This window comes from Cydia fagiglandana, chromosome 18, assembly GCF_963556715.1.
Source record: "Cydia fagiglandana chromosome 18, ilCydFagi1.1, whole genome shotgun sequence".
NCBI lineage: Eukaryota > Metazoa > Arthropoda > Insecta > Lepidoptera > Tortricidae > Cydia > Cydia fagiglandana.
Genome location: NC_085949.1, coordinates 10357854 through 10385672, shown reverse-complemented (window position 1 = coordinate 10385672; position 27819 = coordinate 10357854). Strand labels below are relative to the sequence as shown.

General features: G+C 42.1%; 1 protein-coding gene across 1 annotated transcript; it reads right to left on the bottom strand.

Moving 5' to 3' along the window:
* Nucleotides 1-3771: 3771 nt before the first annotated feature.
* Nucleotides 3772-27457, bottom strand: LOC134673368 (ribosome-binding protein 1). Its single transcript, XM_063531339.1, has 23 exons — nucleotides 27279-27457; nucleotides 25921-26139; nucleotides 25205-25381; nucleotides 24729-24908; nucleotides 22792-22948; nucleotides 21030-21257; nucleotides 20084-20232; nucleotides 18901-19013; nucleotides 18246-18399; nucleotides 17386-17466; nucleotides 16788-16985; nucleotides 16620-16692; nucleotides 13959-14056; nucleotides 13628-13771; nucleotides 10083-10223; nucleotides 8850-8951; nucleotides 6752-6898; nucleotides 6283-6411; nucleotides 5703-5819; nucleotides 4872-4931; nucleotides 4368-4463; nucleotides 4139-4204; nucleotides 3772-3936 (listed from the first exon to the last, which is right to left on the bottom strand). Exons 2-23 carry the CDS (start codon nucleotides 26119-26121, stop codon nucleotides 3916-3918), a joined length of 2832 nt encoding a protein of 943 aa, XP_063387409.1. The 5' UTR covers nucleotides 26122-26139; nucleotides 27279-27457; the 3' UTR covers nucleotides 3772-3915.
* Between the last annotated feature and the right edge of the window lie 362 nt (nucleotides 27458-27819).

Genomic DNA, 27819 nt, shown 5'->3' with positions numbered 1-27819 from the left:
TACATAGCTTATAGACTGTTGAAGAACGTAGGCTGTCAAATGTGTTCTAATTTGCTGAAACTGGAAGATGTTACAGATCACCCAATGTATAAATTTATAAGCTTGCGGGAGTGGTGGCAAGAAAAGAAATCATTAACGTACCCATCTATCCAGCTGTGTCGTACAATTGAGGAAGCGAAAAACTATTTTGAAAAAAATAGTCATTTATTATATGAAGAAAATGTCGGGCAAATGTTTTGCACACTCTTTGCGGCAAACATTAACATAACCTGGTGGACATGTAAGGAACATGAGGATTTCATGAAAAAACAATTATTTTGGCTTGTGACCAAAATCTTAATTAGAAGACAGTGCCAAATATTAAATTCGGATATTATTAAAACAGAAGAAATTTCTGCGAACGCTGCAAAGATAGCTCAACTAAGAAGCGCTGCAAAATAATATATGTAATAACGAGTATGCAATATCAATTCCACGCGGACGAAGTCGCGGGCAACACCGCGACTTCGTCCGCGTGGAATCTTATCTTCAACATTTTACATCTTTAGTACCTATAATTTTCATATCCAAGCAATGTTGACATTTTTTAGCAAGTTGTATGAAGTTTTAAGTCAAGTGGATTTTGATGTTGGTTGCTGAAATTACTTTTCTTGTATTCTCATAATAGGTACCTATGCCCTTATACAAAGATTCAAGTTCCGCATTCCGCACTCACTAAATATCTGATCTCCATACAAACTTTCAACCCCTTTTTCACCACCTTAGGGGATGAATTTTCATAAATGCTGAAATGAGTTTTCTTGTATTTTAATTTAAAACGTTTTTACAAAGTTTCAAGTTCCTTGCTTAAAATAAAATTTGCACCCGCAGACAAACTTCCATCCCCTTTTTAACCTCCTTAGGGGTTGAAATTCCAAAAACGTTGCAATCACTTTTTTTTGCAATCGGCTATTATGCCTTTCTAAGAAGTTTCAAAACCATTTGTAATGGATTCAAACTTTCAACCCCTTTTTAACCCTGTTAGGGGATGAATTTTACAAAACGCTGAAATTACTTTTCCTGTCTTCTAATAATATCCCTAAATACAAAGATTCAAGTCCAACACTCGAAAAAATGTTTGATATCCATACAAACTTTCAACCCCTTTTTCATCACTTTAGAGGTTGAATTTTCAAAAACGCTGAAATTAGTTTTCTTGTATTTAAATAATATATCTTTTAACGAAGTTTCAAATTCGTAGCTCAAAAGAAAACTTTAACCCCATACAAATTTTACGTTCATAACATAAGCGTATTGTAATAATAAACTATCTGTATCATATCTTTAATATGTTAAATAAAATTATTTTTATATTTTGCTTTTATTTTATTAATCCTAGTGATACTCAAAATTTACTGTTACTATAGTACAGTACAGCAGCATGTACAGTCGCCATCAGATATATCGAAGCGGCCAAAGTGCTCACAAATATCTGAACACGCCTCTATTGTCATGGCGCTAGGTGCGTGTTCAGATATTTTTGAGCACCTCGGCCGCTCCGATATATCTGATGGCGACTGTATCGCACATTTATCGATATCGATAAAGAGTAGGTACGCCAGTAGTGGCAAGCCCTAGTGTTGTTTTTTTTTGTGTTGGCAATATTGACATGTATTTGGTGTGTTGGCACAATGTACGTTCATAATTCGGTTTAAGGCTTGTTCGAAAGTGCCGACTCTTAAAACGTAGTGATTATATGCTCAGTGCCAGAAGGCGCTAAGCGGGCAAGGTTTCTGAAATGACATACAAACGCTCTGCGACAATAAAAATGTCCTCATATCATCCTTTTCCATTTGTAAACTTCGGCTGCAGACTAGCTGCAGACTGTATAAATTTAATCATGATCAACAGGGTTCGTATAGTCCACCATTAAAGCCTGTAGTGTTTATTTAGGAGCTAGCAGCTGATAATAACGTATAAAATAAAAAACAAATTATGATTAAGATTTTTTTTATTTCGTAATGTCTTTAACTAATATATTAATTATTATACAAAGTGGCTTATCTATTTTACAAATTAGATTCCATAATACATTATAATTCTATTTCAATATTCAGGACATTTGACACGCTGATTATAATTAAAACATTGGACTGTAACAAATTCATAAAATTAAACATAATATCATACTATTCAATTTAAAATTGTCTAAAAACAAGCGTCGTTCACGAATTTCAAGATTCATTTCTTTGCACTGAAAAACCAGTAGAGGATAAAAAAGTTAAATCAAAAATATTGCACACTAAATTATTTATATGATCTCATGTTTATATTTCAATCCTCAATATTCCGACTTATGGAGGTGCAACAGATTTTTAGATTAAACTTATTTTCGGTTTAACTCACGTATTTATAGTCACTCGCGTGACGTTTCAGAGAGCCTTGGTTGGAGCACAATGTTAGTATGACTCACGACAGTTTAAATTCGATCAAGAAAGATGTTCCTATTACAGAGTTATTTTTTAGGACGATGCAAAGAATATGATCTGTATTCAAAATATTCCGTAACTTAATGTAGTAGAGGAGGCTCACAGATTCGCATCTCAGAAGGGCCCCAGACATACAATATGCTTATCAAAAACTACTAAGCATTTACAGGCGGTGGACGGAAGAAAAGATTGAACTGTATCCGAGAAGACGGGAGTATTCCAAAGATTTTATCACATTTCCAAGTTCCACTAAACTAACATTATCCAGGTTTAAGCTATGTATGCTAAACTCCGGCTTATCGATTTGAATTGTACCATGGCTTCGGCCGCGAGGGCGCGGGACGACGCAGTTCAAATGTTTGCCTTTCTTCCGCCAGATATTAACTAAAATTTTACGGTCAGCTTGTCTAATTCAAACCTTACACTAAGGCACTGACAAAATGATTATGCTCTAGATACAAAAGTTATTTATAAATAATATATTTCTAAAGAGTAGATAACATTCCTTAAAAATCATAAGAATACCACTCAAGTTAAATTCGGTAGCTGCAAATCATATCAAAAATAACAGAAATTAATTTATTGATGTTGCACTGGTTTGTAATGTTTTTCTTATACAATCATAAAAATACACGTATCATCTTTCGTATCAATAGATAATTGTCTCAGGAATTGATTAAAATAAAAATTAAAAGTATCTAGCTAAATATATGTATCATACCTTGAATTTTAAATTGCAAGATCACGTTAACTAATTTCATCGATCGCGTTACTAGATAAATAAGTGTTTAAATTTAATAGAACAACCGGGACAGCAGAGCTCATAGAATTACTAAAAACAAACTCCTTGCAATAACTTTAATATTGATCTGTAAACCCGGACTCGCGACCCACTAACACAATCAGGACTCGAGTTTTCGCTGTACAATTTCATATGTTACACAATGGCCTAGGAGTACACAGATTCTCGTCGCCGCTTCCCAACGCCAGTATATCGTTTTACACTTCACCGACCATAGAGTTGTCTATAATAAATAAAACCTAAGCAATCGTGCCGTTCTGGACGATTACGAATGATTAAACAAAAACAATCCTATGATCTAAATTGAGCATGTCTTGCGTTTACTGGGAAGTGTGTACACTCGGCGAGTCGGTCCTCCGCTCGAATCGTTAACGATTCGTAGCAACCGATAAACCGAAAGACAGATTCAATCATGTAATAATTTGACGTTGTTCGAAGTATGAATGAATGAGTCTCTGGGTGTGTATGTGTAGGTTGCTAGTACAACTAGTAGTATGAGGTCGGGCGCGGAGTGGGCCGGCAGCCGTGGGCCGGGCCGGCAGGCAGCGGCGCTCGCGACTTGTGAGGCGCGGGCCGTTACCGCGCACGGCGCCGCCCGGAATGATACCGCAACACTTCTCCATATAAATATGTATTTTTTAAATGTTATTTTTCTTCTAAGCCCACCTGTGGAATAAACGAATTTCATTTTTGAGACATCCTTTGCATACTTTTCTCTGACATGAATCTATTCTAATGGCCGGACAAATCTAAGAGACCCGTAATAGACATTAAGGTATGTAATAAAATTTCTACATACTTGAATACCGGGAAATTAGAAAAAAAATACTTTAAAGAGACAACGAGAGACAGAAGAATGCTCACTCACCTGCAAGGGGCCATTGCACACGTCTGTTTTGTATTTTTCTGACAAACCAGCAGTCAGTAATCTCTCCTGCAAAGAATAAAAACAATCTCAAACTGCTAGAAAAATAATAGCTACGAATTGACATTATACGGGGCACTGTAATATTCTTTGCAACATACTGTAATAATTACAGCGTTTGTCAGTCGAACGATAAAATAATATCAGATGTGAAACTGTAAACGTTGGGTACCTCTGTGAGCCGCTCCGAGTCCGCGAAGCTGTGGTTGTGGTTGGCAGCTTGCTTCTGCTGCAGCTCAGCCTGTAGGCTGTCTATCTTCTTCTGCATCTGTTTACATAAATGCAAAATTTGCAATTACCAATCCACTTCCTTCATGACCAAAAATATTATGAGCCTTTTCATTCTGTTCTAGTTATAAATACTTTTGGTCGCTAAAAGACCACCACCGACACGAATGGAAAGTATAAAAGTATATTAAAGTATAAAACAACGATACCAAGAATAGGAACACGATAGTGTACGAGTAGCAATACGAAGTAGTTTTTATAAAGAAAATAGAGCAAATGAAAGATTATCGTTATAGATAAAGGCTGATTCGATAAGCACGTATGAAAATTGTAAAACAAGTGCGAAATATTTCCGTGTAAGTAGGCCAGTAAACAAACAATACAAATAACAATAATGTATAGTGCGTGGCGGCACGGACGTTCACAGAGCGTACACCAAGGTTGGTACCTCCTCGATGATGCTTGGCAACGTTTTCTCAATGCAGGAATATGCGAACGCCAATGGTTCCTACGTGGAAAAGCATAATAAACAGATTTGTCTGGAGATCGTTTCGATTCTAAGATACAATTCAGTAGAACAAACTCCTACATGTATCTGTTTACGACAAAAATAAACTAGCGAGTTCCATGCGCGTATTCCGTGCAATAATTTAATCATTTACGCATACATAATTGTGTCAACAGTTTAAGAACTTGTATCAGAATTTATATCAAATGCAAGCGTCAATTACCTTATTATCAGTTAACAAAACGTAATAATATTTAAAGTTTAAAAATAAATAAATTATAAAATAGAGTGTTGATCGAACATTTGTGAACCATGCATACAGAAAGTTCTCTGACTATGACTTCACATTTACATTAGGTGAAACTATATATTTAACAACTATCACGATCAGAGTGGCACATATGTACAATTGTCTTGGGCTTAATTTTCCGTACTATTTCATATATACTATGTCATAAGTCAAATACGTAACGTGTTACGCGGCCAATAGCAATGGCGCTTACACACAGGGCACGATGGACTACTAGCGCGTGATATAGGTATGCATCGTGTAAACGATATAAAGAAGCGCGTGGGACCAGTAGTTTCAGCATGTGAAGAACTACCATCCCGCGCTAGAGTTAACTGGTGCTACTTAGTTTAAGCAAAGAGTTATTGGTTGTAGTACTGCCGCAACGTAGCCGATGCTGCTTGTTGGGGAAGTGTCTCCTCCCGCGTCACGCTGGCCTGGATATGTCTGGTGTGTGTGTGTGCGTGTGTGTGTCTGTGTACCTGCGTGAGCGTGTGCTGCCGCAGCGAGTCCAGCTCGTGCTGCTTGTCGGCGAGCTGACGCGCCCAGCTCGCTTCCTCTCGCGTCACGTTGGCTTGGAGCTGGCTCAGCACACCCTCCTGAAGACAAACTACTTTTTAAGTCCCCATATGTAAAATTAGCTGTTAGAGCAGAAAGGTTCTTGAGCGACGATTGCGAATCTGCGGTTTAGGATCGCAGGGACCCTTTGGATGAGGGCAGCGTACGACTGGTTGTTTTAGAGATGCTTGGGAAAGCCCATGTCCCATAGTGGGCGTCTTTCGGCTGATGACATGGCAAAGTTAAATGAGCGCCAAACCAATCTCACACACCTATGTTTCGTGTGCCAGAATGCGCTGCAAAATTATTCAGTTAAGACAAGCATCTAGGCATGGATAGGGGTTATATGGAATTTTTCTTCTAGAACAAGTAGACTTATACTGACAGTTTTGTTCAATTATAATGTTTCTGGTCTGAGGTGATTTATGGTTAACACTGAAGAAGAGTTGATGAAGTTCTATGTTTAAAGTAAAGAAAGTATTAAATACATAATAAGATACTGACCGTGTCATCAATGATCTTCTTGTATTTGTCTACGAGCCCTTGCAGCTGGTCATTCTGCGCGCGCAGCTCCGCCACGCGCGCGTCCGGCGCGGGCGCGGGGGCGGGGGAGGGAGCGGAAGCGGACGCCGCCTGACAACACCAAATTTTATTACAACTAAGAAATTATTAAACTTCATTTATGGATGAAATTCGTGGTTTCAGAAAAACATTTTGTAGCACACTGAATTCACCGTATTAGGCACAATTATACCTAATATACACTATGGAAAATTTCCTACCGATTGACTCTGAAAAGTAAGTCATCAGAACCTATTTCTGTAAGACGTGTGGAACGTCCTTCCCTTTAGAAATCAGGGTTAAAATAATAAATCTATTAACTCCTGATTCAAAATACCATTGTTACCTGTTTCGTCGCTACGGTGAAATACGGTACGATTAATCAGAATAAAACAAATGTACCGAAAATTACCTTCTGCAGCTCCTTCTTAAGGTTATCGGTGAACTGCAGCACCCAGGCCTTGCCCGCGGGCCCCGACGGCGCCGCAGCCGGCAGCGCGCCGCGCAGCACGCTCGCCGCCTCCGCGTAGGCCGCCGCCGTCGCCGCCACCGCCGCCTCCTGCAGGAGCAGACCGCTTTCAGTCATGATACACACACAGATGACTGCCCTACATATGAGCAGTGGAGGTTCTTCCACCTCGTTGTATAAATCGAAAACTTAAACTTGACATTGACTTCACGCTAATGAGGCGGTTCTGCCTCCTACATTTCGCACCCGCTCCCGGATTGGAGAGTGTGAGATTGGAGAGGGCAGCATAGGAGCCGTCAGAGTTATGGTTCGAGGCGTAAATGTGTAGTTTATGCTTCCGATCTAGCCCACAAGATGGCAGAACCTACTGCTACATGCACAAGGAAACGTATCGACGAGAACGGTAGATGGTAGCACTTGCTTTGGCAATGTATATGTGCACATATTATGTCGCCGATTCAGGCCACAGGATGGCAGACTCTCCAACGCGCACGGTCCCTATAGCTGAACTACATCAATATCTTAATCCTTTTTGTTAGTTTTCCCCTCCAGCCAACCATCAGTTAATTGCAAACGACAATGATAAGCACAACGCAGGCAGTGAAAGTGTTAGATAACAAGCGAAGCCGGCCAATTAAGACCCCGTACTCGTATGTCGGATGTCGAGCCCGGATATCCCAATGGCAAAGAAAATCGGTATCGGCAGGCGTGGCTCACTGCGCGATTTCGTCGCTTTGCTACAGGTAGCTAAAAGTACATCCGTTCCACCCCAATTTTGGGGGAAGCCATAAGCCGCGCGTGGCGCTGTCGCCACCTATCGGTCACCTAAGCGCAAAACATGTTTTTGCTACGTTGCGTTATGTAAATATGTGACATACACCACTAACCTAGATTATTATTAGTCATTATTGTCAAGTAATTGAAATTAGAATTATATAGTTTGTTTTTATATTAAGCACATAATAACATTGATTAGCAATAATTTTATAATGTAAACTTATCTAATTGATGTCTACCTAAATGCACACTTGTAAGTTTTTCCTTTTGGTAATTAATATTTTTCTACCTGAGATACAGGATTTTCCTAGTTCAGGTAGAAGTCATTGAAAAAACGTACTTTATAAGATATTCTTGACCTAATGTTAAATGTATGACTATGTTTTCTAAATAAATATATTATTATTAAATATATTATTATTATATCTGTGCTGATCGTAACAGACGCATTTTGTTAGAGAGTGAGTCTTTTGTACCTAGTACTATTATTTATTCTGTGGTGCCGGGCAAGTGTGAACAGCTTCATATAAAATGTTCTGCCACAGGGACATTAAAATCTGGGGCCGATATCCGACAAGTGGGAACGGGCTCTAAGGTAGTACTCATACATTATTCTTTACAACTTTTTGTTACAACAACAACAGTTTGTTATCGAAAGGTGGTTTATAAACAATTCATTTGCTACATTATAATGATAACCATAAAGTATATAATACAAACATGATAATTTAGATACATTAACCAGAAATAAATCTATATTTCAGATGGATCTACGAAATCCAACCAAATTAAAACATCCCCTGAGGCATGATACAGTTAATGTCGCCAGCATTATTTCTTCGCATGATCGGACAACTTATTATATATATATCCAGTTTATTCTCTTCGTGTTTAATGGGGCCCACTGATTAACAGTCCGCCGGAATGTATCGGCCTGTCAGTTAGCAGAAAATTTTGATAGTTCCGAACAACTGACAGGCCGATACCGTCCGGCGGACTGTTAATCAGTGGGCCCCTTAAGGGTGGTATTCCACCTGTCCAATATCTTTGTCCAATGTCAGTGCGTCTCACTCTCTCATTCAGCAAACTGTGAGACGTAATACACATTGGACAAAGAAATTGGATAGGTGGAATACCACCCTAAGTTACAAAATCAAATGTAAAAAAACCACCTGTTCATCAGTTTTGGTATCAATCAAGTGACAGGGCGTAGAAAAGCGGATGTGACGGGTCAGGGAATATGGCGGAAAAAGCGAAAACTTACGCGAGGGTCTGGGGCCGGCAACGCGCTGCCCGACTTCGCCTGGAGAGCCTTTTCGGCAGTTTGTAAAGCCTCCATTACTTTCCAGTTTTTAGTTCGCAACTCCTATACGCCCGGTCAAAATAACAAAGCAAAATGTTAGCTTTTGTTAAAAGAAAATTATATAAGAGGAAAAACGTGTCAAACGACATGCATTTTTCAATTGTATATTACATGCCATTGTTAATAGTAAGAAACTATAATCTAATAGATTACACACGCTGTTTCTAACTTGAATATCAGTTAGAAGTTAGATCCTAAAGAAGTTTCAACATTACATTTGTGGTTTGGCCTAACGTCATTTTAATATTTTCCTCTGATCAGACTAGTGTGACAGACTGACAGTGCTGACAGATTCGTGTGGTTACGCTCTTACACTACAATAGTTTGTTTTATTAGCATTAGAATAGAGGTGAACAATCTTGATGTGTCTTTTAACTGAAAAACACGTTTTAAAAATAAGTCACGGCAAATATGTAACAATTCTTTTGCTTTCATTAGTAAAATAGTTACTGATTTTTATAAAACGTTTTTCAATTAAAAGACATGTTGAGATCGCTTACCTTCTTTCTAATGCTAAAAAAACGAACAATAGGAGATTCACTAATGTACGATTCACATCAAATGGTTGGGCTCAAGGCGCACACTAGTTTAAGGAATGTGAATCTTGCACACCGTGTTTTTTTTTATTTCCGTTAATTTCAAGGGTGCATTCCTGAGCTTAAATTAAGTAACTTTCTCAAAGAAACCGATATTCTAATTAACTCCATTTCGGAGATAATCAACAATTTTTTTTTTCTTACAAGTACTCTACAAGAGGGCCGGTTTACATATTGATTAGTGTTAAGAATGAGTTCATACATTTGCTACTAAACTTAAGTTCAATCTCGGTCGATCGATGTTCGAAATGACATTGATATTGATATGTCACAGATTTCAATTGTTTGGTTGAGTTAAATGTAATGCCCGTGTTACAACAACGCTATAATATATGCTATATTTAATTACTTTTTAAACTTAGTTTTTTTTTTTTTAAAGAGCCAAAAATTTTTTTTTAATTAATTATGCCATTTAGTTCTCTTAAACGTAGTTAACCATACCCCGAAGTTAACGGAAATAAAAAAAACACGGTGTATAATATAGTTGGCTCCCATTATTTGATGGGAACCGTACATGGCAGTAGTAGTTAGTGCTCACATTGTTCTTCTCCTGGTAGGCGCGCAGCTGGTCCTGCAGCTGCGCGAGCGCCTCCTTCTGCTCCTTGTTGGCGCGCTGCTCCGCGTTCAGCGAGCCGCGCAGCGCTTCCACTACGCTCTCCACCTTCGCCAGATCCGCAGACTGAAGGAAAAAATTGTTTTAAGTTACTCATGAAATAAAACCAATAAGTACGTCAATTCTACTTTACTCATGTTTGACAAATAAATTATCTTTATCTTTATCTTTATCTTATCTTTATAATTCGGATATAGGCAAATCGTTAAAACTGCTACCAGAATAACAAACCATTCGGAGACTTGTATCGATCATGCCTACACTAATTTGAGTAAGACGGACATCAAAAATATCACTTTTGCCCAATTGCGTATATCCGATCATCAGTGCATAAATGTAGAAGTAAATATTAAAAAAAACTTGCAATCAAATTGTGTTGCATTGAAACGAACTTTTTCACCACAAAATGTAAACAACTTCATGATATATCTTGACTTATATGACTGGGACAGAATAATGTCAGCTATAGCCTGCCCCAGTAGCAAACTTGAAAAAATGATGAATGTGCTAAAACATTGTTTTGACAGTAGTTTTCCTATAAAAAAACACCCCGTAAAATCCAATATTAGTATATGGGTAAATGATCTAGTGCGTTGTATTAGAAAAAAGATATATCAATGTAAAATCGACATATCGTTAAGCACTGACGATAGTTTGGCAAATAGTTTGTTGACGGAATTGCAATCGCTAGAACTGACCTATACGGATACACTAAAACGAGCTCGTAGCGAGTACATTAATAACATAATTGCTAACGGCAGCGAAAACATGAGTCGTAGTGTGTGGCGTATCATAGCATCTGAAACGTGTGGACATAAAAGCAAAACTGGTCCGTTAGATGTATTGGTGAGTCGCACACCAGGCGTTTGTGAGGCCGAGCGCGCGACCACCGCCGCCTCGCGCCTTAATCGCTACTACATGCAGGCCACTACTGATAATAATAATGCTCGTGCGCACATCGCGCTTGCTTATCTCGATAGTTATCTATCGCATAATGCACCCGTGTTTTGTTTTGATCGGTTTACGCTTACAGATGTAATGACGGCCATAAAAAGCATTAAAAAAAAGCAATCTAGGGATGTCAACGATATGTCTACATACATTTTAGACTATTTACCTCCAATTGTGGTCTCGCTGCTACTTTGCCTATTCAATGAGTGTGTTAAAAGCGGCATTTATCCCAAACCACTAAAAGTAGTCAAAGTGCAGCCCATTTATAAGGGCAAGGGTGACATGGATGCACTCAAGTCATATAGACCCATATCCTTAATACCTATTGTGTCCAAGGTATTCGAGCGTTTGTTGAGTGGTAGACTGATGCATTACTTCATTAGCAATAGTCTACTGAACCCGCAGCAGTATGCCTACCAGCCTGGACGCTCGACTGCGGACGCGGCGCGAGATGTGGTGCGGCGGGTGACTGCGCATCTCGAGGCCGGGCGACATGTCGCAGCTATATTCTGTGACCTGTCGCGCGCCTTCGAGACAGTTGACCACGCACTGCTTATCGCAAAGCTATCGCGGTATGGAGTCAATGGATCTTTCCTTGAACTATTAAGGTCCTTCCTTGGGGAACGAAAACAAACCACGTACATAAAATCATTTAACTCTAACTTTGAGGAACTGGGGGACAATGCTGTCCCACAGGGATCAACAATGGGAAATAACCTGTTTTTGGTCCTTGTAAATGACATTACTGCCGCTATCGAGGACGTGGAGTGTGTTATGTTCGCCGACGACACGTGTGTAATAACAGCAGCCGATGACTTCACTAGTTTGGAAATAAAGCTCACTCAAACAATGCAAGGGATTTCTGATTGGTTTACCGCTAATGGGATGCTTTTGAATGTCGATAAGACGAACATAATGCACTTCCAATTAAAGAGAAATGTAAATACTCAGGTTGGCATTGTTTTGAACGATATTATGGTACCGCATGTACATGAAGTCAAATACTTAGGTTTTGTAATCGATGCGGGACTAACGTGGACACCTCACATAGACGCGACGTGTAAACGTCTCGCTTCTGCGTGCTTCGCGTTGTCTAGGCTAACTAACAGTCTTTCTGAGGAAAACCTAAGGAAGGCCTACTATGGTTACTTCCATTCTATACTCATCTACGGTGTAGACCTATGGGGTACTGCTGCGGACCGTGAGAGGCTATTTAAATTACAAAAGCGCGCCCTCCGTATCATGACTAGAAAACCGCTCGACCATCCGGCTAAAGAACTGTTTAAAAAATGTAAAATACTCACGTTACCTAGTGTGTACATAATGGAAGTATGCAAATATGTTAGACAAAATCTTAATCAGATTCCCACTCATAGTCAACTCCGGAGTAGCGTGACGCGCAGGCGTAATCAGTTGGTCGTGCCCGCGTGTCGCCTCGCGAAAACTAGGAAGTCTATGCATGTAATGGGAATCAGACTGTACAACATACTGGACGATGAAATTAAGCTAGCTCCTAGCGATGCAATATTTGTCCGCAAACTAAAAACCGTCCTACTAGAAATGGCTTGCTATACCATTGACGAGTTCTTCCATGGCCACGGGTCATTGGCTCAATCGCTTACCTACTGAATTATATTGGAATATATTTAATAAAATGTTATTATTAATTTTAATGTTTTGTAATGTTTTATGTAAGATAATTGTAAATAAGATGACTTGTAAATGTAAATATTTACCAATAAATATCATATCATATCATATCATATACGTGTACTTATATGAAACGTAACATAAGTACAGTCGCCATCAAATATATCGGAGCGGCCAAGGTGTTCACAATATCTGAACACGCCTTTACAATAGAGACGTGTTCAGATATTTGTGAGAACCTTGGCCGCTCCGATATATCTGATGGCGACTGTACAAGAAAATTTGTAGATGTTTTAAAAGTGACTGACAGTTTGGTGCAACCAGCCCTAGAAAGTTAAAGAGTGCTGATAGGCAATATAATTAAATTATGCCACCGCTCGCGTAACATTTGCGAACTATTATACGAACGCTGAAAATTATGCAATGCACGCCAGCAGTATAGCGATCCTTTCATATGTGGTTCACGAGGCAACTGCCGTGGGAGCAACTCTGTCTGTTGGCACGTCCCTTGTGCCTTACAAGTTTGAAAATGACCACATTTGCGTCGCGCAAATCAGTTCAAAATACATCTCCTTAAATCGAGCTCTAGCGCGACAATTTCTTCGCGAGGCGGCTCTTCCTGTGTGGACATACCAAATATCGCGCGATTAGCGCATTCGCCAAATCTGAACATATTTACATTTACCCCCTTATTCATAAAACTTTACGGGCCTGATTTTGTTAAATTATGTTTTATCCCTTTCTTACAAATACATAAGTCAAAATGACAGATAAAGACAAACGATTTTGAGCTAATTGAGGTTTGTAGCGCGTTTATGAATAAGGGGGGTTAGTACATAGTAATGTATGAATAACGAAGTAACATGTACACTTGCCTTATGCTGGTCGTTGGGCAGTCCGTTCTGCGCGGGCGCAGGCGCGGACGCGGGTGCGGCCTTCATCTGCTTGGCCTCGGCCAGCTCGGCCTCGCGCGCCGCCAGCTGCTCTCTCAGCGACGCCAGTTCGCTTGAGAGCTGAGAACAAATTAACAATATAGCGCTCACTTTGGGTTTCAATATTTGCCGACATTTTAGATATCTTACAGTTAGCATACGCAATATAAAATAGGAAATAGTTAAGTTTTCCTAAAACTATTGATAATTTAAATCAAGAGATAGCCTGCAAAGTATGAGAAACAAAGCTTTATGATAGATTTGTAACCTGTTTGATTTGTGCGTCTGCCTCCTCCTTCTGCTTGTCCAAGTTGCCCTCGGCGAACTGAGCGCGGCTCATGAGCCTTTGCACGTTGTTCTGGAGATCTACGATGGCTGTAACAAACATGATTGTGATGTATTGTATGTCTTATGTCTCAGATCACCCGTTAAAAAGCAGCTCCACTGTTTTGCCCAGGTGAGTGAGAAACAAATTAAACAATAGTGGCATCCAGCTACCAGGGTTTTAGGCGCCAGATAAAAAAGTCATGACTGCATTTTTGACAACACCCCATATACTCGTACATCACTCCCTGTTGAAATACCTATTATAACCCCGAGAAATGGTCTTATGACGACCATCAATAATTACGACTCTATAAACTAAAGCTGTTCTATTAACTGAAATGAATGAAACGAATGCTATTTGACATCGTTCGAGCGAGTTGAGATGTTTAGGCCCACTTGCACTATTCCACTAACCCGGAATTAAGCGGTTTAACCGTTAACCTAGTGTCAAATTGTTTAGTAACCATTATAACGTCAGGTTTAACCGGTTAACCCCGAGTTAGTGGAATGGTGCAAGTGGCCCTTAGCTCTGTGTTGACTGCAGCGTCTGCAGCTGCGCCACCAGCGCCGCCTCCGCCTCCACACACAACACATACCGGCTTGCCGCTCCTGCATGGCTCGGGCGTGGTCCCGGGAGAGCTGGTCGAGCTGCTGCGCGAGCTCGGCGGCGTGCTGCTGCGCCATGATGGCGGCGTCGCGCGCCGCGCCCGCGTCGCAGCGCGCGCCCGCCACCTCCACACACAACACATACCGGCTTGCCGCTCCTGCATGGCTCGGGCGTGGTCCCGGGAGAGCTGGTCGAGCTGCTGCGCGAGCTCGGCGGCGTGCTGCTGCGCCATGATGGCGGCGTCGCGCGCCGCGCCCGCGTCGCAGCGCGCGCCCGCCACCTCCACACACAACACATACCGGCTTGCCGCTCCTGCATGGCTCGGGCGTGGTCCCGGGAGAGCTGGTCGAGCTGCTGCGCGAGCTCGGCGGCGTGCTGCTGCGCCATGATGGCGGCGTCGCGCGCCGCGCCCGCGTCGCAGCGCGCGCCCGCCACCTCCACACACAACACATACCGGCTTGCCGCTCCTGCATGGCTCGGGCGTGGTCCCGGGAGAGCTGGTCGAGCTGCTGCGCGAGCTCGGCGGCGTGCTGCTGCGCCATGATGGCGGCGTCGCGCGCCGCGCCCGCGTCGCAGCGCGCGCCCGCCACCTCCACACACAACACATACCGGCTTGCCGCTCCTGCATGGCTCGGGCGTGGTCCCGGGAGAGCTGGTCGAGCTGCTGCGCGAGCTCGGCGGCGTGCTGCTGCGCCATGATGGCGGCGTCGCGCGCCGCGCCCGCGTCGCAGCGCGCGCCCGCCACCTCCACACACAACACATACCGGCTTGCCGCTCCTGCATGGCTCGGGCGTGGTCCCGGGAGAGCTGGTCGAGCTGCTGCGCGAGCTCGGCGGCGTGCTGCTGCGCCATGATGGCGGCGTCGCGCGCCGCGCCCGCGTCGCAGCGCGCGCCCGCCACCTCCACACACAACACATACCGGCTTGCCGCTCCTGCATGGCTCGGGCGTGGTCCCGGGAGAGCTGGTCGAGCTGCTGCGCGAGCTCGGCGGCGTGCTGCTGCGCCATGATGGCGGCGTCGCGCGCCGCGCCCGCGTCGCAGCGCGCGCCCGCCACCTCCACACACAACACATACCGGCTTGCCGCTCCTGCATGGCTCGGGCGTGGTCCCGGGAGAGCTGGTCGAGCTGCTGCGCGAGCTCGGCGGCGTGCTGCTGCGCCATGATGGCGGCGTCGCGCGCCGCGCCCGCGTCGCAGCGCGCGCCCGCCACCTCCACACACAACACATACCGGCTTGCCGCTCCTGCATGGCTCGGGCGTGGTCCCGGGAGAGCTGGTCGAGCTGCTGCGCGAGCTCGGCGGCGTGCTGCTGCGCCATGATGGCGGCGTCGCGCGCCGCGCCCGCGTCGCAGCGCGCGCCCGCCACCTCCACACACAACACATACCGGCTTGCCGCTCCTGCATGGCTCGGGCGTGGTCCCGGGAGAGCTGGTCGAGCTGCTGCGCGAGCTCGGCGGCGTGCTGCTGCGCCATGATGGCGGCGTCGCGCGCCGCGCCCGCGTCGCAGCGCGCGCCCGCCACCTCCACACACAACACATACCGGCTTGCCGCTCCTGCATGGCTCGGGCGTGGTCCCGGGAGAGCTGGTCGAGCTGCTGCGCGAGCTCGGCGGCGTGCTGCTGCGCCATGATGGCGGCGTCGCGCGCCGCGCCCGCGTCGCAGCGCGCGCCCGCCACCTCCACACACAACACATACCGGCTTGCCGCTCCTGCATGGCTCGGGCGTGGTCCCGGGAGAGCTGGTCGAGCTGCTGCGCGAGCTCGGCGGCGTGCTGCTGCGCCATGATGGCGGCGTCGCGCGCCGCGCCCGCGTCGCAGCGCGCGCCCGCCACCTCCACACACAACACATACCGGCTTGCCGCTCCTGCATGGCTCGGGCGTGGTCCCGGGAGAGCTGGTCGAGCTGCTGCGCGAGCTCGGCGGCGTGCTGCTGCGCCATGATGGCGGCGTCGCGCGCCGCGCCCGCGTCGCAGCGCGCGCCCGCCACCTCCACACACAACACATACCGGCTTGCCGCTCCTGCATGGCTCGGGCGTGGTCCCGGGAGAGCTGGTCGAGCTGCTGCGCGAGCTCGGCGGCGTGCTGCTGCGCCATGATGGCGGCGTCGCGCGCCGCGCCCGCGTCGCAGCGCGCGCCCGCCACCTCCACACACAACACATACCGGCTTGCCGCTCCTGCATGGCTCGGGCGTGGTCCCGGGAGAGCTGGTCGAGCTGCTGCGCGAGCTCGGCGGCGTGCTGCTGCGCCATGATGGCGGCGTCGCGCGCCGCGCCCGCGTCGCAGCGCGCGCCCGCCACCTCCAGCGCGCGCGCCGCCAGCTCCGACTGCAGCGTCTGCAGCTGCGCCACCAGCGCCGCCTCCGCCTGACAAGGCATCACATACATTAGCTCGAAACATAAAAAAAATGTTTACCACGACTACACACTTAGGGCCAGTTGCACCAACAACAATTAGCAGAATGATCAACATCACTCAACATTGAACTATGAAACTTCCCATACGGTTCTCCCATACGGAGAAACGGTTTGATGCAAGCGACCCTTAAATGATTTGTCGTAAATATTCATAAACCCGTTACTAGTCTCAATTACCTATTAGCCGTTTGTCTTTATCCACCAATTTGACTTATGTATTGTAATAGTATGACATAAACTAATTGAGACTTGTAAAATTGTATGAATAAGGTGTAACGGTATAACAATGAAAATGGGATTGAAAGAGTGTATATATGGTAAATCTTAATATTCCCACTTCATAACTCACCTCAGAAAGTTGCTGTATGTGCATCTCCATCTGTGCTCTCTGTTGTTGGAATTCACCCTCCGCGGCGAGTTTAGATTGAAGCTGCAAATATAATACAAATTTAAACTTTTAATTATAAGCGACAACACTATTCATTAGTCTTAAAGGACCCTAACTTAATGAGGTTCCATAAGCTGAGTGGCCTAAGTAGATACGAGATTGAAAAACTATTGCATACAATACTTTTTCTAAAAAGATAGTACAAAAGACATCAACGCACTTCTTATTCATGAAATAGTAGCGCGTTGATGTCTTTTCCTCTTGATCGCGGCAGGCGTGGCTCACTGCGCGATTTCGTCGCTTTGCTACAGGTACCTACCTAAAAGTCCATCCGTTCGACCCCAATTTTGGGGTTTGCCATAAGCCGCGCGTGACGCTGTCGCCACCTAGCGGCCATATCTGTGCTGATCGTGACAGACGCGTTTAGTGAGTGAGTCTTCTGTACCTAGTACTATTATTTATTCTGTGATCGCGGCGACACGTGATTGGCCGAATTCATTACAGTTTACTAAAGCGTTTCGTAAGAAGTCATTATGTATATGTAGTTGGGAGCCTGTCGTGAAAAGTATGCGATTACAGTTTGGTATACGAAGTCTTAATTCGACCATTAAAATAAACGGGTAGAGAAAACTAATTGCAAAGACACAAGATCCCCTGATGGTTAGTTAAGGCCCACTTGCACCATTCCATTTGCCCGGGGTTAACCGGTTAAACCTGGAGTTCCCATGATTACCAGTATAATTTGACACTAGGTTAACGGTTTAACCGCTTAACCCCGGGTTAGTGGAATGGTGCAAGTGGGCCTAAGTGTAGTTACTCACGAGCCTGTTCTCCTGCTGGAGCTGGTGGTTGTCCTCGGCGAGCCGCTTGACGCGCGTCTGGTGCGTGTGTATCTCGGCGCGCGCCGCCTCGGCCGCCTGCTCGTGCGCGCGCGTCGCCGCCGTCACGCGCCCGCGCTCGGCGTTCAGTGTTGCCCTGTACGGAATAGGGAATACGGAATAGTTACTTTTTAGAACTGTCAAAACGATTTGCTTATATGGAATTTATATGAAACATTACATTGTGACGTCACGGTCAACTCACCTACATTTTTTATATTCCTAATCCATTTTTTAAATAGAACTTGTGTTTAAAAGTAACTCCTATCTGTGTTTTTCTAATAATTATCTGGTGCTTTATTTTATACATGGTGTAAAATAATCTATTTTAAATGCAGTATAATACCCTATTGTAGATTGTACAAAGAGACCATAAAACTATTCCACCTGTACAATTTCTTGGTCCAATGTGCATTGCGTCTCACTCTCTTTAATCAAAATGTGAGACGCAAATACACATTGGACCAAGAAATTGAACAGGTGGAATACCACTCTTAGACGTACGTAGACACGTATCTTTGTAGGTATATTTTTTGTGATTTAAATATCCAATACTACTTATATTGATCAAGTTTAATATAATGTTTATCTGGCTCACCTCAATTCCTTCAGTTTGGCGTGCAGGGCTTGCGAAGCCTCGACTTCGTCGGCCAGAGCTTTCTCCTTGTCGGCGAGTTGCTTCTTCAGCTTCTGCATTGGGTCGTTAGGTCCCTAAAAATATATAAATAATGAACAACAGTCCATTACATTGCGACCGATGAGATGTCAGGAAGTATTCTTGGTTTTGCCACGAGTACCCGCCGCCCCCATAAAATTAAAGTCATGCTCACATTTTAAAACGACTTCTACTCTCAAACTTCTACGAGCTTTATTGTCTACGGTATTACAACTTTTAGCAACGAAAACTAACTAATACGAAATAAACCAAAATATTACATTGCCAATTCGCGAAGGTATCGTCTTGGGTCGTCCCATTCGTTTTTCGTCAAGTTCTTAAATTAGTCCTATTCTGCTTTCGTCACCAATTCTACATTCGTCACAATCGTCGGTGGCTTTCAATGTAGAATGAGTGACGAAAGCAGAATAGGACTAATTTAAAAACTTGACGAAAACTAATGGGACGACCCAAGACGATATCTTCGCGAAACCTGAACCACCAAGCATACCAGCCTAACCACCTACCAGCTACCTAGCCAGCGAAACCAGACATAGACATGTATTACTTGAAAGTTCATGGCAAGTTATATGATATTTCAGCATTTTGTTTTAAAATGAGAGTGCTACTTCGATTGTACTTTAATCTCTCACGGTGTTAACTACGAGCATGCAACCAGAATAATCCCTTAAAAGGTCGACAAAGGCGCATACAGCTTACGGTGTTCCTTTAAGCGCAATGTATAGTCCGACAAGAAATTGTAGAATATTATTGAGGGCGCCACTTCCTAAGTAACTGTCACATTTTGACGTAAAATGCTTAAACATGGCAACAATTGAGTATGGAAAGTTCTTGGTTCCATTTTATTGAATTTTTACTATTTTATGTCGCACTATACGCTTGTCTGCCACCATCCTGTAACGCAGCGGTCGGCAACCAGCGGCCCGCCAACCTCTCGCTTGCGGCCCGCGAGCCTCCCTGGCTACTTTCTATGTAGTACTGACGATCGACAATGTCTGCTAAAGTCACAAATATTAAGTGCGGCCCGCGTCATCTTCGTTAACTTCTATGCGGCCCTTGGCTGCTAAAAGGTTGCCGACCGCTGCAGTGTAACGTAAACACCTACCTCGGTCCACTCGGAGTGCTGCGGCAGCGGGTCGTGGTGCTTGTTGAGCAGCGCGTCGGTCAGGATCTGTATCTCGGTGCGGGAGAGCGCCGCGTCGCGCACCACGCGGACCAGCTCGCCGACGTTCACGCCGCCGCCGTCGCCGGCTGCTGTCACGTAAATAAAACAAATCAATATTAGGGGACATTTTACACAGATCAACCTAGCCCCAAACCAGGCGTGGCTCACTCCGCGATTTCGTCGGTTTGCAACAGGTAGATACAAGTACATCTGTCCCACACCAATTTTGGTGGCTAGCCGTAAGTCGCGCGTGGCGCTGTCGCCACCTAGCTGTAATATCTGTCCTAATCGTAACAGACGCGTTTTGTTAGAGAGTGAATCTTCTTTCTGTACCTTGTACTATTATTTATTCTGTGCCCAAACTAAGCAAAGCTTGTACTATGGGTGCTAGGCGACGAACACATACTTATATAAATATAATAAATACATAGAAAACACCCATAACTCAGGAGCAAATATCTATTCACATCACACAAATAAATGCCCTTACCGGGATTCGAACCTAATACCATCGGCTTCACAGGCAGGGACACTACTACTACAATAGTGATTTAATAAAATTCCCTTAACAAAACTGAAGAACAAGAGTAATGAATTCCCAATTTAATATAAGGCGCAGTTTTGTTTCTTTTTAAAAATAAAGGAATGTCTCCTTTAAGTAAAATGAGCCAGCTTGAGGATTTAAGGTAGTTTCCCTCCAGGGCCCGACTATCTTTCCACACTGTATAACCAAATACCGTATCATGATCGCGACCGTTTTATTAACGGCTACCTAATTCGAATTTTCAGCGAAAAATAACCTCCGTCACAATGCAACTTGGGACTTATTTGAGGCATTAACGAGAAAACTTTGAGTAAATGATAACTCCATGTAAATGTAAATTACCCATGAGCGACAGCACATTAGGCTCGGGCTTCTTCTTCTTGTTCTTGCCGGCGGGGGCGGGGGCGGGCGCGGGGGTGGCGGCGGGGGTGGGCGCGGGCGCGGGGGAGGCGGCGGCCAGCGCCTGCTTGAGCAGCTTGTCGGTGGTGAGCTCGCTGGGCTGCGGCACGTTCAGCGGGGGGATCACCTCCGCTCGGGCCTCGTCTTCCACTTGTTTTTTGTCCTTTTTACCTATGAATTGGATATATTTTTTATTAGGGTTCCGTACCCAAAGGGTAAAACGGGACCCTATTACTAAGACTTCGCTATCCGTCCGTCCGTCCGTCTGTCTGTCACCAGGCTGTATCTCACGAACCGTGATAGCTAGACAGTTGAAATTTTCACAGATAATGTATTTCTGTTGCCGCTATAACAACAAATACTAAAAACAGAATAAAATAAAGATTTAAGTGGGGCTCCCATACAACAAACGTGATTTTTGACCAAAATATTGAGCATTATTAGGTATTGGCGATTAGATATTTCGATCAGATATTAAGATTATTTTAATAAGTTGCAAATATATCTAATATATGTGTGCATAAGCAATTCAATGTTTGTTCAACATTTTGTGATAAAAATGTACAATTCGTTGATGTTAATAGATAGATAGTTCAACTATAAATAGAATTATTGCGAGGAATTCTGATAATCGTGATGTGCTATCATTTGCTTACTAGATTAGAGCCATTTAATGTTTACACTATAAAACCGATACGAACATTATAGGTACCTATCTACTATTACAAAGTATGGAATCATGTGTTACATGTGTAGTCATTATTGACGTATATTTGCTTTAGGGAGTTTAGGTCATAACTGAAACAAAAGATAGCTTGCACTTGTGTCAATAAGTTACCCGTGTCTATCTCAGACAAAAGGCGCCACTTCGTCGGTAGCCAATAAAGAAACATTCTAGACTAGTATTTTTTATACATTTTTTTATGTTTGACGATCCTTTTGTGACGTGTGTGTTTGACGATAGTTATTAAATTATGATCTGTATAATAATCCAATATTACTATGGAATAATATTAACTTCAATAAATTGCTCTGATAATTAGCTTAAGATAATATATTATTATGTAAAACGTTCATAAGTACCTGTTACTAGGCCTACATGAATAAAATATTTTTGACTTTGAGTGCTAGTGCTTCAAATGAAACTCGTCCTTATTGACAATCAACAAGGTGACACCTTTTTCTGAGAATGTTAACACGTATACAAGTATATCATTCGAAACTATATACATGTGTACCTAGTTTTTATACACATGCTAAGTACTACTACTATGTAAAAAAAAACATTTTGTAATAGGGAAGTTTCCTCTACTTAAAACAAATTATTTCAGAGTCTAGACTAGAGTAGATAGACAAACCCTTTCTGTTGCTCCTTGAGCGTGTCGCTACTATAGTTCATTTTTTTAGCATTAGAAAAAAGGTAAACAATCTTTACGTGTCTTTTAATTGAAAAACACATTTAATAAATAAGTCACGGCAAATATGTAACAATTATGAATCTAATACGATCATTTACATATATGCTTCTGCTTTCATAAGTAATAGTTACTGATTTTCTTAAAGCATTTTTCAATTAAAAGACATGTCACGATTGCTTCTCTTCTTTCAAGTTCTTTCTAATGCTAAAAAAAACGAACTATGTTTGCTGAGTTCCTGCGTTTAGCAGGGTTCGCTGCCGTTTACAGACTAGACTAGCCAGACATACCCTTGCGTTGTTCTTTGGGCGGCTCGCCGCTGTTGTGGCGCTCGCGCTCCTCCTTGGCGGGCTCGGGCGCCGGCGCCGGCTGCTTGCCTTTACCGGCCTTCGCTGCCTTCGCGGGCTTCTCCTTCTTCTCAACCACTTCTTCTCTCTTCTCGGGACTCTAAAAGTTTATTTTATTATTACTATCAACATTTTGGATGGTAAACGAAACCATACAAATAGGGTCAAAGGCTCAAACTATTTATTGTCAGAGTGCAACTCGTTTTCTATTTTCATGCACTATTGTGTGATCCATTTGAAATTACCATGATGTTGTATGTTTGTTGTGTGTGATATGTGTGTGTGTGTGTGTGTGTGTGTGTGAGTGGTAATTATTGTCACTGATTTAGTAATAAGATGCAGTGATTGGAGAGCAGTTTAAATATAAATTAATTTCTAAGCAATACTTAAAGTAACTGCTTATAATAGACCATTGTTATATTAAATAATGGCGGCCTGTACGGAATAAATACTTACATAATCATCCAGAACTTGTTAAACATATACATAAATTACAAGAAGGAAAGGAAACATTTAGATTAAATTTAAATGTGAGGACATTGTTATGAAAAAAAGGGCAGTAATATCAAAGGTAGTTATCTCTTAACTACCTGCTTTTAAAATTACTAGGTTTATACCTCTTATCAAAACAAAATCTAACAATTTTCACCACACTATGTGAAAACCGTCATTGGCTGAATGAAATTATATGAAATAACTGTCAACTGGGTATTTTACTACAATAGTTAATTGTGTTTTAATTATACTACATATATGCTAACTGCAACTACAATATAACAATACCTCTACTCACAATACAATAAGATGCAACTAAATATAATATGAAATTTATTTAATGTGTGACAAATATGTTATCTAAAGGTCAAACATATCTACAGTTTTATCAAATGATGTATGCATCGTCTGAAATGCACATTAAATGTTGACAAATTATCACCAAATGTTGTACATACTTACAGTTTGATTTATGTATTTAAAATATATAAATCCTCACAATATTGGCCATGGAAATATCAATTGTTAAATTTGTTAAGGTAATCATGACAATGATGCGAAATTTACATTAATTTAGTTAAGTACAAGAAATGTTGTACATTTTGTATAACTAAACGACATATATTTTACAATAGTTGAAATTTCCACCTTAAAACTTTTTCCAATTACACATTTCAAGCCATGAAAATTTAATTGGCATGACAACTTGAACGAATATTTAATTTACTACTTCCAATACAACCTGTACAAATAATGGATAAAAAACACCTGCAGTGACATCATGCAACTATGTACTTAAAATGTAATTCAGCCATCTTTGCCTTCTTATATGAACATACCTACATATAGGGATGTAACTAAATCATGCTCATATTTGTACAATGGCCACAATCGCGCACAAAGGCGACAGTAAATTTAGTACAAAGCGACCACTCCATTCAAGTGGAGAATAAAGTAACGCTAACAAAATATACTGCAACTGTTAATGTTTAGTACAACAAACTTCTCATTTAATGACAAACAGGAGATTAAGATACAAGAATGAAAAATAAGCCACCATACTACCAAACACTAGTATCACAAAAGCATAAAATTGATTAAGATAACAAAATTATAACATCCGACTTCAATCACTTAGAAGACAAAAACAACATACAAAAATTGTTTAATTTAATTCTGCATGTGTTAAAGTCGGCTTGTTATAGTCTATCTAACGAAAATTAATAGCGTTATTAATAGTTTCAACTCTCATTTGCCAGGCTCTAAACTAAAAAGTTAATTGTCTACTCTACAGCACTAATTAAAACCATCACCAAAAAGCTAATAAAATATACTATTATATAGGACACACACGGGACTAGGGCGGACTGAGATCGCGAACTCACTTTTTCGGCGGCGAGAGAGGATTGCAAGAGCTCAAACTCATCCTTGGGATGGATCTCCTCAAAGTGGTTGGAGACGGAGCCGGTAGGGGAGGGCGGCGTGCTCGGATCACTAATGCAGCTTGGATCCTCTTTGTTTATCAGTATCGGCTTTACTTTAGGATCCTTGCCGCGTTTGCGAATCTGCATAAAGTAGCGCTAATTGTATAATACCCATGGGCGTTGTGCTCAAAACTGGAAGTCTTACTAATTTGCTACAATTCCCATTTAGTAGAGTCAATAGTTGAAAGTCAAAATATGTAGCATAGATTTTTACCAGAACGCAAAAGTGAAACTAGCTAAAAAATTTGATGTGTCAAAAAATTGAGAATGTTAATAAACTACTTTTATAAACCACTCTATAAAGCATCCAGCCCCATAATACTGTGGCGATACCCAAAAGTGATTGATAGTACTTAAGTATTTAGAGTGAAACATACCTTCACATTGGGTGGAGTATCCCTAGGAACATCTACAACAACAGGGGGACAGAACTCAACATGAGGCTTGGCCGGAGGCACAGTGTCTTCATCTACACCACTCTCGGCCGGCGCCTCACTCTCCACCTCACTGCCAGTAGTCACAGCATTTTCCTTATTCTTCTCCTTCCGTGCTAGCTGCAGGGATATTTACATTTAAAATAAGACAGATAATTTAATACCATGTCTAATAAGATTACAACTTTGCTTACTTGTGGCATTCAAGCTAAAAAAAATAAGATTCTAATTCAGAGTTAGAATAATTTATTGAAATGCTAATATTGCTGCTTTCTTAGTCTGAACAGATTTCCATAAGCTTTTTCATTAATTTAGTAGTTTTATTTACATTTTTAAACTATAAAATTAATGAATTAAATTTTTTTTATCCATATTAATCTCAACCAATTAAGTTAAATTATCCTGCTAGTAGCAGAAGGAAAATAACTAAATATGATTGAAGCAAAACACTAATGTGATTCTTAATAATAACCCCGCCATACAAAACTTCCATGCCAGGCCACAAATATATAGTCATGTATAGCTGTAGTACCATGATCCCGTGTAGTGGATCGTCTGGCTGAGAACGAAATAATAAAATACCTGATAGTCAGGTTTTCGGCACTGAATGTGTTAAAATAAATTCAATATGAGAAGTTAACACAAATAAAAAAAATTACCTTTTTAATGGCTTTCTTGTTGCTTTTCTTAGGTTTGTTCTTGTTTTCAGCCAGAGCCAGCAGCTCAGTGGTGGCCCGGCGCTGCTGAGCAATGGCCTCCTCGTAGCTGGTGCCCGAGGCTGAGAACAGCCCCATCAGCAGCAGCACAGCCACTACTACCACCCCCACACCACATAGCACTAGCAATGCCTGCAGCTCCATGGGATCTGCCGCATGCACCTACAACAAAACAAAACGTTATCTCTGACATTTTTTATATAGCCTATTTTGTCTCCCACTGCTGGGCAAAGATCTCCCCTTTCTCCGCCACTCATCACAGTTTGGTGCATGACATCTCTGACATATTTAATCAATACAGTATGATTAAATATGTCGGGGGGGGGGGGGGGGGTGTATTCCCATTTGTCCCCGCCTGGCACAGATGGGAATAGGACTTTTCATATTAATCATTCTTATTTGTACGGCGAGGGCCACTGGGGGTAAAGGCAAATGTGAAGGGTGATTGTAACCGAGTCCAGAGTAATGTGCTGCTACCCTTACATTGAAATAAACATTTTTTTCTAGTATTTGTCCAACAAAATGCATAGGCTAAAAGGAGTTATTCTAAAAAAAATTGTAAATGGATTCTGATTATTTGAGAGCCTATTTACAATATTATAAAATTAAATAATAGATGAAAATGCAAGAAAAAAAATGTACTTTTTTAGTTTTTATCTTGTTTTACAATTTTTACAGAGGTATTTGATAATAACCGGCACGCGACGAATCGGCACTTGTAAAACTGATGACGAGGACATTATTGTAAAGATATTTCACACTTATCACAAGTGACATGTTGTAACAGCTGAACTAGGTTGTTACATCTAAAGAGAGCCACTCAATGCTAGGCGAAAGGGCTGTGTATTCTAGATATATGCAAAATATACGGCTTGCTAGTTAATATCGCAATTACCGCACATTTCAACAATTCGACTTGCTATAACTAAAACATTATGCACGGACCTATTCAATCCTATTTTAGATGCAATAGGTTTCTTATAAGATGAGCTCCAACACGAACAAGAAACTGTGTGCGTAATTTAAAAAATCACGAACACAACTCCACAAAATGAAGGTATGAGCTGACACGTAAGCAATGAATGGAATGACACATGTCAAAGGTTATTGACAGTGCTTTCGCCCAGCACAATTATTTCCAAGAACAGTCCTTGCTGCTATTTACTCCAAAATCATTGCACTGTCTAGACTGTCTACTCTACTCCTGAAGTTCAAGCACTACATAAATTTCCATAAATATCTTATGACAATCATCTTTCATCCAACAAAAAAAACCTTAGGGGAAACTGTTAAATACGTACCTAAAGATCGAAGTCCTGACTGAACGATGATTATCTCCTCCGAATTACTGATATTTAAGTGTCAAATAGAAATAGTCATTTATGATAATAATTATAAAGCCGAGATAAACGAAAATAGGCAGCCCAAGCAATGCAATCCGTCCGGACCGGGCCAACAGCAGCCAACAGCAAACAGCAAGATACTCGTTCAGAAATTGTGACTACCTATGTAATTTTTCTTTTTCTTCAAAACTTGTATTTCGTTCGGAAATTTTTGTAACACGGACTGGGCTATAACCGCAAAAATCGAAGTTCGCAAATTGCGGGCATTTTTCTCTGTCACTCTAATTACGCCTTTATTGGAGTAAAAGAGAAAGATCCCCGCAAATTGCGAATTTCGTTTTTCGCGGTAGCCCCTTTGGACGAGTTTTATCATCTCATTTCTACACTTTGTTAAAATCAATAAAAATAATTAATTAATTAATTCAATTCTCGCTACAAATTGTTTCTTTCCTGTACAAAGTTAAGATAATTTAGTTTTAAAAATCTATTCTAAAAAAGT